Below are 9,711 nucleotides of genomic sequence, written 5' to 3' on the forward strand. Positions count from 1 at the left end.
CATAAAGGAATCTTTACTTTTACTCAGAATGACAAATGAGTACTTTTTCCAACACTGCTTATTGATTAGGTACCATTGATACTAAAGCATTTAATCCTGTGCATGTGCTCTTCTCACCCTTGTCTTTCCTACCATCTCTCTTTATCTCTCATTATTTATTTCTCTCTTTCTTTCTTTCATTCGTTATCTCCCTCTTCCTTTGCTCTCCGTCCCTCTCTCTCTCTCATCCTCTCTTTCCTTCTCTCTCAATCCCTCTTTCCTTAGGTCATGAACTAATTCCAGGACTCATATTATCACCCATCTATAATTAAATTATCAGCCTATATATTGTATCAGACACGAGATAGAGAATAAACATTACCATGCAATTCATAACACAAGTTATATAACAAATGATTTGGGTGGGAGAGCTGAATGGGGGGACATTGGGACACCTGTTCCTTTGTGTGCTGAGGTGAACCCCCAGCTCATTTCCATAACCCAGTACGTGTATTGTCTGCAGAGCTGTGGTCCACTATCGTCCGATGCCCACTGGTTGCACTTGTTGCGTAGGTTGGTACACCACAGCTCTGAGGTGAAATTTCCCATAGGTACAGGTCTAGGAGCAGACTCTCCTCCCCCAATCCTAACCTTAAGCATTAGTGTGGAAAATGATACACTGACTCAGGATCAGCATCTAGGGGCAACTTCACCCTCCACCACAGCCATTTACTGTGGCTCACGCCTGTTTTGTATCCAACCCCCTGCAGGTAAAGTAGCTCTGTACCACAAGAGTTCACCTGCTCTACTGACCACCTCATTTGCCCCAAGGTTTATGGATCTCACTCATGGTCATCTCTGTTGCTAGGCATATTTCTACAACACTTTAGTTTAATTGCACAATCAAGAAATCACTGACTCTTTGTGTCACTTCTAACGTATCAGAGATCTTTGTTGCAGGAGAACTGTGTTCAAACGTGAAAACAGTCTGGAGCTGTAAGATTTTCTGTGGATTCTCCAACAGCAACTTATGACATGACAATACATCAACATAAGTGTTTAACTATGCAAATGAGTCTGTATATATACAATTTGTTCCAGCTGGTGAAGAGGTGCCATCGATGGGTGTTAGGAAACAAAGCTTTGCTCTGAACAGTTCTTCAGCCATATGATCGAAACGGTCAACAACTTGCTGCTTAATGGCAGCCAAGGATTTTTCCAAAATGGAGGTAAATATCTTTCATTCTAATGCCTTTCGTTACATTGGGGGATTTACGTTACTTAAGTTGTGTGTCTGTGTGTTGTGCTTCAATGCATTACTGTAATTGGTCGAAACATTTGATCGGTGTCGGTGTAATGAGAGAGGTGCATTTCATTTAAGGTAAATTAAGGTTTGAATTCATAAAGTAATTCATGGTGTTATACACATTGTGTTAATTATCAAACATACACTAAACAATGGACCGTATATCTAAAATACAGTTTGACCTTTGAACCTAACAGTGATTTTTTTTAAATGACTATTTCAGTCTCAACGATGGTGGGTCAGTTCCCACCAGGTTCTGTTCATCATCTGCTGCATCATGGTACAGGGTAGGTACAGTTTGGACACGGGGAAAATGAGTCAAGTCAACTAATTTAAGTAAACTTAAAATATTATATTTGAGTAATAGTTTGTTTTCATTTATTCTTTAGTTTTATGTTCACTTGTTGATATTACTTGGGGTAGCTGATACCTTAACAATGAAGTTCATAACATAATGTATTTGTGGGTTTGCAGTCAATTAATTTCACTATCATATGAAAAAGTACCAAGGTCTTCATCATTCAAACAAGATTCTAATAATGATATCTACAGTACGCAAGAACCCCATTAGTTGGTAAAATGAAAGACTTTTCACTGAAGATGTTCTTATATTTGACCTCATTTATCATATTCTCGTATCCAGAGCAACATACAGTAGAGAGTGAATACATTTTCATCCTGGTCCCCCGTGGAATTGAACCCACAACTCTGGTGTTGCAAGTGCCATGTTCTACTAACTGAGGAACACACGACCATAACAAAACCACAATATAAAGCAGCATGGTTACCATTGTTTCCCCAGCGCCATGCCTGAGATGTAAGATAGTGGTGAACTGCACCAACCCCAACACCATATCCCTTCTGGCCGCCCTGGAGAACGTCATGAAGTTGTACTCCATACGACCTGTCATGAACCTCTCAACCCCCACCAACATCAGCATGTACTTCACTCTCTACGGCATCCTGGGTGTGGTAAGGAGTAGTAGGACAGCATGGTATCCCTTTCAACTAGTTCACCTCAGGAGACATACCATTAAATCCATCAATGTATTTGACATGTGCTATATAGTTCTGAATGTTCCTCCACATCCTGTTTTGTAGACTTATGTAAAATGTGGCTTTATTGCCATTACTTTGTAGGAAAACTAATTCTCTTTTCAGGAAGAAAAAGCACAACTGTTGAACACCTACATTTGGCTGGTGAAGGTCAGTATTGTATTGTATTGGGAATACAGTATTATTTTATTATTTTTGCAAATATATGTACACAGTGTATGGGAGTCATTTTTGCACTTTGGTTTCTGATTCTCCTACAGCACGTTACTTCGTGTTACATATGTGTTAGGACACACAACATCCATTCAGCAATATGTACTGAATAGCAATAGTGATATATATATTTGGTTAAAACTAAAATATATATTTATCTATTTGTCGAACAATCCTAAACATCATATTATCATTTATAATGCTCCTTACAGACTTCTTACAAACATATTGTATTGTTGCTAATGTGTTGTTTTAGGAATGGGAGAATGAATTTTTCAGCTGGGACCCAGTCCAATGCGGCTCTGCCAATATTTCTCTCCCCAGGGAAAGGTTCTGGTCACCAGATGTGGTAATCAATGAATTGTGAGTTAAACATCTCTATAGTTTATATAGATACGATATACTTATTTTTTTGATGAAACATTGAATTTGGTCTTACTGATATTAGCTCATAGAAACACATTGAATAACAGACTAATACATGGAAAAATACATAGTCAAAAAATGATGAAAATGAAGTTTGTTTTAAAGTGTCTATATCTGAGAGATAAACGAAAGATCAGGAAATGTATCATTGTTTTTTACCCACATTTAAACTCTTTTTTTGGCACTAAAACTGATTCAATATACACTGAACAAAAATATAAACACGACATGCAACAATTTCAACGATTTTACGGAGTTACAGTTCAAAGGAGGAATCAGTCAATTGAATAATTTCATTCGACCCTAATCTATGGATTTCACATGATTGAGAATACAGATATGTATCTATTTGTTACAGATACCTTAAAAAAACATAACAAATGGGCCTCACAATGGGCCTAAGGATGGGCCCTGCGGTACTTTTGTGCATTCAAATTGACAATTGATCAAATTGTGTTCGTTGTCCGTAACTTATGCCTGCGCATACCATAACCCCACTGTCACCAAACATCTGTTCACAATGTTCACAATGTTGGCGAAACCATGATTGGGAATACAACACCATCACATTGGCCAGATACGCTTTTAAAAAAATGGGCCTAGGATTTCGTTGTGCGTATTTTTTTCATTAAATTGACAATTGATCAAATGCAATTATGGTGGAGATATTAACATTCAAATCTCTGCCAACAGCTCCTGGGGAACTCTGTTTACAATGTTCATGATGTTGACAATTGCAAACGCACGCCTCAAAAATTGAGACATGGCCTGTGGTTGTGACATAACTACCCCTTTTACAGAGGCCCTAAAATGACCCCCTCAAAACTTTTATAATAATCATGCTGTATAATCCGTTTCTAATCCATCCACCTGACACATGTGGCATATCAAGGCATATCAAGAAACTGATTATATTCTGCAAAGCTGTCAAGGTGGCTACTTTGAAGAATCTCACATATATATATATATATATATATATATATATATATATAAAAACATATATATTTCACCTTTATTTAACCATGTAGGCTAGTTGAGAACAAGTTCTCATTTACAACTGCGACCTGGCCAAGATATATTAAAGCAGTGCGACACAAACAACAACACAGAGTTACACATGGAGTAAAATAAACATACAGTCAATAATACAGTAGAAAAGTCTATATACAGTGTGAGCAAATGACGTAAGATAAGGGAGGTAAGGCAATAAATAGGCCATAGTGGCAAAATAATTAAGATCAGAAATTGGCTTTGGGGGTGACCAGTGAAATATACCTGCTGGAGCGCGTGCTACGGGTGGGTGCTGGTATGGTGACCAGTGAGCTGAGATAAGGCTGGGCTTTACCTAGCAATGACTTATAGATGACCTGGAGCCAGTGGGTTTGGCGACGAATACGAAGCGAGGGCCAGCCAACGAGAGCATATAGGTCGCAGTGGTGGGTAGTATATGGGGCTTTGGTGACAAAACGGAGGGCACTGTGATAGACTGCATCCAATTTATTGGGTAGAGTGTTGGAGGCTATTTTGTAAATGACATCGCCGAAGTCAAGGATCGGTAGGATAGTCAGTTTTACGAGGGTATGTTTGGCAGCATGAGTGAAAGATACTTTGTTGCGAAATAGGAAGCCGATTCTAGATTTAATTTTGGATTGGAGATGCTTAATGTGAGTCTGGAAGGACAGTTTACAGTTTTACTTGCATTTAAGAGCAGTTGGAGGCCACAGAAGGAGAGTTGTATGGCATTGAAACTCGTCTGGAGGTTAGTTTACACAGTGTCCAAAGTCAAAAGTAAAAAGAAGTAAAAAGAATAGTGTCGTCAGAGAATCACCAGCAGCAAGAGCGACATCAATGATGTATACAGAGAAAAGAGTCGGCCTGAGAATTGAACCCTGTGGCACCCCCATAGAGACTGCCAGAGGTCCGGGCAACAGGCCCTCCGATTTGACACACTGAACTCTGAGAAGTAGTTGGTGAACCAGGCGAGGCAGTCATTTGAGTAACCAAGGCTATTGAGTCTGCCGATAAGAATGTGGGGAGTGACAGAGTTGAAAGCCGGTCGATGAAGACGGCTGCACAGTACTGTCTTTTTTCGATGGCGGTTATGATATCGTTTAGGACCTTGGGCGTGGCTGAGGTGCACCCATGAACAGCTTAGAAACCAGATTGCATAGCGGAGAAGGTACGGTGGGATTCGAAATGGTCGGTGATTTGTTTGTTAACTTGGCATTCAAAGACCTTAGAAAGGCAGGTTAGGATAGATATAGGTCTGTAGCAGTTTGGGTCTAGAGTGTCTCCCCCTTTGAAGAGGGGGATGACCGTGGCAGATTTCCAATATTTGGGGATCTCAGACGATAAGAAAGAGAGGTTGAACTGTCTAGTAATAGGGGTTGCAACAATTTCGGCGGTTAATTTTAGAGAGGGTCCAGATTGTCTTTCAGAACATCAGCTATCTGGATTTGGGTGAAGGAGAAATGGGGGAGGCTTGGGCAAGTTGCTGTGGGGAGCACAGGGCTGTTGACCGGGGTAGGAGTAGCCAGGTGGAAAGCATGGCCAGAAGTAGAAAAATGCTTCTTGAAAATTCTCGATTATCGTAGATTTATCGGTGGTGACAGTGTTTCCTAGCCTCAGTGCAGGGCAGCTCGGAAGAGGTGCTCTTATTCTCCATGGACTTTACAGAGTTCCAGAACTTTTTGGAGTTTGTGCTACAGGATGCAAATTTCTGTTTGAAAAAGCTGACCTTTGCTTTACTGCCTGTGTATATTGCCTGTGTATATTGGTTCCCAACTTCCCTGAAAAGTTGCATATCGCGGGGGCTATTTGATGCTAATGCAGTACGCCACAGGATGTTTTTGTGCTGGTCAATATCAGTCAGGTCTGAAGTGAACCAAGGGCTATATCTGTTCCTGGTTCTACATTTTTTGAATGGGGCATGCTTATTTAAGATGGTGAGGAAAGCACCTTTAAAGAACAACCAGGCATTCTCTACTAACGGAATGAGGTAAATATCCTTCCAGGATACCCAGGCTAGGTCGATTAGAAAGGCCTGCTCACTGAAGTGTTTTAGGGAGCGTTTTACAGTGATGAGGGGTGGTCATTTGACCGCAGACCCATTACGGACGCAGGCAATGAGGCAGTCATCCCTGAGATCTTGGTTGAAGACAGGAGAGGTGTATTCGAAGGGCAGGTTGGTTAGGATGATATCTATAAGGGTGTCCAGGGCACAGCTGGGGGCAGAAGGTGGTCTATAGCAAGCGGCAAAGGTGAAAGACTTGTTTCTGGAAAGGTGGATTTTTAAAAATAGAGTTCTATCTTGTGAGAAAATGTTATAGTTAGGGATGGAAGTTTCAGGGGTTTTGGTGGTTGGCAGAATGTGCTAAGGCAGTGAATAAAACACTTAGGGAGGAGGAGGCTTCTAATATTAACATGCATGAAACAAAGCACCGCAATTACTCAGACACCATTCCTTTGGCTCTGCTACTACCGAACGTTGAGTTCTCTATATTTCTAGCATTACTATTGTTTCAGAGAATACTTCATGTTTTACTCATAGGATTATTCTTATTGTAATTTTGGGGGGGGAAGGATATCCTTACAAACGTTTTAATTCTGTCCCTTTTTATTGCACTTGTAACAGATTCAGTCACTATTAAAAAATATAAAACATATGATTTATATCATGCCCATGGTTTGAAATTGTCCCCCTATTTCACCCTGTTTTACAGTATGGATGAAAACAGAGCTCCCATCGTCCCTTATGTGTACATTAAGCACACTGGTATAGTGCGAGACGCCAACCCTGTCAGAGTGGTTAGCTCCTGTAACCTGGACATCTACACCTTCCCCTTTGACGTCCAGAACTGCACCTTCACCTTCAACTCCTACATCCACCGCGGTAAGACGTCAATGCAACCATGCTTTAGGGCCTCTTTGAACATAAGGATCCTACGCCACACCCATCACTCCTTCTCTCCCAAAAAAACATCCTGACTCTTGTGATCTGAAATGATAGATGTGAAACAGGGTGGTCCACTGAGTCCATTGAAGTATTTGATATATTACTCGGTGTCAACCAAGGGATCCGTTTGCTATTAGGCCCGAGTTTACCATCCCCTCAGTACAGATCATGTTCTGCTTCCATATAGGTTCAACCCATTCATCCCAGTATGTCCCATTCCTTTTTCTCCCCTGCAGTGTCGGACATAAGGATTATTTTAGGGAAGAAGGTGGAGGACATCCTGAAACGCTCCATTAGCGTGATGTCCACCGAAGGGGAGTGGGAGCTGATGGACATCAAATCCAGGAGGTTAAATTTATCAGCACTCGATCAGGGAGAAAGCAACCCCTATGATGAGCTCTGCTTCTACGTACGAACCCAAAGCACTGCAATTTCTCAGATGCCATTAATTTGGCTCTACTACTACAGAACGTTGAGTTCTCTATATTCCGAGCATAACAATTGTTTCAGAGAGTACTTCCTGTTTCACACATAGGATGCTAACCCAGATAATTATGGCTTTGTCTTGTCTGAAATGGGAATATGTTGCATAACACCAAATCACCCTTGAAGGTTGACATTGACCGTTGTGTCTCTAAACTGTAGATCGTCCTGAGGCGCAGAGCAACCCTCTACGTGGTGAACCTCCTGATCCCCAGCTTCTTTCTCATCACTGTGGATCTCTTCAGCTTCCTGCTGCCTCCCCAGAACGTGGACCGCTCCTCCTTCAAGATGAGCCTTATTTTTGGTTACTCCGTCTTCCTGCTCATCGTGAATGACCTGCTGCCAGTCACAGGAAGCACCATACCATTGATAAGTGAGTATGAGAGCCTCCCAGGTGGCACATCGCAGTGTTAGATGTGCTACCAGAAACTCTGGGATCGAGCCCCGGCTCTGTCGCAGCCAGCTGTGACCGGGAGGTCCATGGGGCGACGCAGAGCATTGTCCTGATTAGGGAGTGTTTGGCTGGCAGGGTTATCCTTGTCTCATCATGCACTAGTGACTCCTGTGGCGGGCTGGGTGCAGTGCAGGTGTGTGGTGTTTCCTACGGCACATTGGGTTGGATGTGCTGGCTTCTGGGTTGGATGTACTGGCTTCTGGGTTGTGTCAAGAAGCAGTGCGGCTAGGTTGGGTTATGTTTCAGAGGATGCATGGCTCTCGACCTTAGCCTCTCCTGAGTCTGTGCGGGAGGTGCAGTGATGAGACAAGACTAACTACCACCAATTGGATACCATGAAAAGGGGGTCAAAAAAAGATAAGTGAGTATGAAAACATGTGTACTGGAAACACCATTTTTGTCGTAAGTCATAGAGGTAGATGGTCCCTTTGTGTTATTTAATTAGCTGAAGTCCACTTCCTTTGTCCTCCTAAGAGTGGCTGAATATTTTCCTGTCTTCACCTCCTGCACATGCAGATGTGTTCTTCGCCATCTGCTTGGCTCTGATGGTGGCCAGCCTGCTGGAGACTATTCTCATCACCAACCTACTGGTCGGCTCCAGTAACTTCCACCCAGTGCCTGGCTGGGTCCGAGTGCTCGTCCTGCGCTTTATGGGCACCCTCGTCTGGCTGCCTCAGAAATCCAGAGAGGACAAGATCATCCTCAATCCAGTTGCAAGAGGTACCCTGTCTGATCCTCCAGGGATTTACAATTACACAGACTTTCATTCAGTTAGCAGATCCTTGTCTTGTTCAACCCAATGCAATATAGTGAAAGCATTCAATCACAGGCCTGAACAGTAACATAAATGCAGGAATCACTCTGATACATTTTTACAGACACTTGACTAGGCCTGACCTTAGACAATCAATCATTTCTGTCTTTAGGAGGTATATTCATAATTTCACCTTTCTCCCTTCCTTCCCTCTTGTCTCTAAGAAACAGACGTGAAAGTCTGCCCTCTAGTGACGCTGGAGAGACAGGTTCAAACAGGAGAACCAGGTAAGATGTGGGCAGAGGCAGGCGATCCAGCCCTGGTGGAGCTGAGGAATCTGGGCATTGAGCTCCAGTCCATCCGCCTCCAGGTGGCCCAGCATGTGGACGGGAACCAGATCTCCCAGGATTGGATGCAGGTGGGTTACATCCTCGACCGGCTGCTGTTTGGCGTCTACTGCATCTTCATCACCTTCAGCTTCATCGTCATCCTCAGCGTTTGGAGTAATTATCTGAAGTAATTCGTACAACCAGTGATGTAATTAAAAAAATAGGTGGTTAAACGCCATTTGTTGTGAAAAAAGTAACGCTCCCTATATTTTCTTAGCGTTTTTTCATGATAGGTGGCTAAATATTTGCGTAAAATACAAAATGTGAGGAAATAGTTCTTACCCTCCACTACACCACTGTGTACAAGACTTAGGAGTCTCCCATGTTGTCAACTGCTGTTTAGATTTAAAAACAATTACCTTAAAATTATTATAACTTTAACAATTGTTTGTTTTATCTTCTGCCTGCACTGAGTAGGTGTGTGGACTTATATATTACTATATTAGAGGAAATATATTTTTATTTGTCAAATAAACATACTTTCACGAAAACCACTGTTTCATTACTAACAACAATTCATTGGGGTCATCTGAGACGTTTTCTGTATTGTAATGTTGATGGTGGATCAATGATGATGAAGATGAAGATCTGTCACGCAAGACACGGATCAATGACATGCAAAGTAGGGAATCATCCAATAACCACATCCTTGTTTGATTAGAGTGTCGACATACAGGAAGTTATTTTGGTATATTT

The 9,711-nt window shown here is 42.0% G+C and overlaps 1 protein-coding gene across 1 annotated transcript; it reads left to right on the plus strand.

Annotated features, from left to right (window-relative positions):
- Positions 1–1,025: 1,025 nt before the first annotated feature.
- On the plus strand, positions 1,026–9,406 carry LOC115116882 (5-hydroxytryptamine receptor 3A-like). The gene is made up of 10 exons (XM_065009959.1): positions 1,026–1,208; positions 1,509–1,572; positions 2,088–2,257; positions 2,447–2,491; positions 2,811–2,917; positions 6,703–6,872; positions 7,172–7,344; positions 7,581–7,791; positions 8,389–8,592; positions 8,857–9,406. The coding sequence occupies exons 1-10, from the start codon at positions 1,179–1,181 to the stop codon at positions 9,144–9,146; spliced, it is 1,464 nt and encodes a 487-aa protein (XP_064866031.1). The 5' UTR covers positions 1,026–1,178; the 3' UTR covers positions 9,147–9,406.
- Positions 9,407–9,711: the final 305 nt, after the last annotated feature.

Source organism: Oncorhynchus nerka, linkage group LG25, assembly GCF_034236695.1.
Source record: "Oncorhynchus nerka isolate Pitt River linkage group LG25, Oner_Uvic_2.0, whole genome shotgun sequence".
Lineage (NCBI taxonomy): Eukaryota > Metazoa > Chordata > Actinopteri > Salmoniformes > Salmonidae > Oncorhynchus > Oncorhynchus nerka.

What these genes read in the sequence shown, in the direction of transcription:
- LOC115116882 (XM_065009959.1), top strand. Translation starts at nt 1,179, where the DNA reads ATGGCAGCCAAGGATTTTTCCAAAATGGAG. An exon ending in AGGATTTTTCCAAAATGGAG is followed by an intron (nt 1,209 to 1,508) that starts GTAAATATCTTT and finishes TGACTATTTCAG; the next exon opens with TCTCAACGATGGTGGGTCAG. An exon ending in CCTCAATCCAGTTGCAAGAG is followed by an intron (nt 8,593 to 8,856) that starts GTACCCTGTCTG and finishes TCTAAGAAACAG; the next exon opens with ACGTGAAAGTCTGCCCTCTA.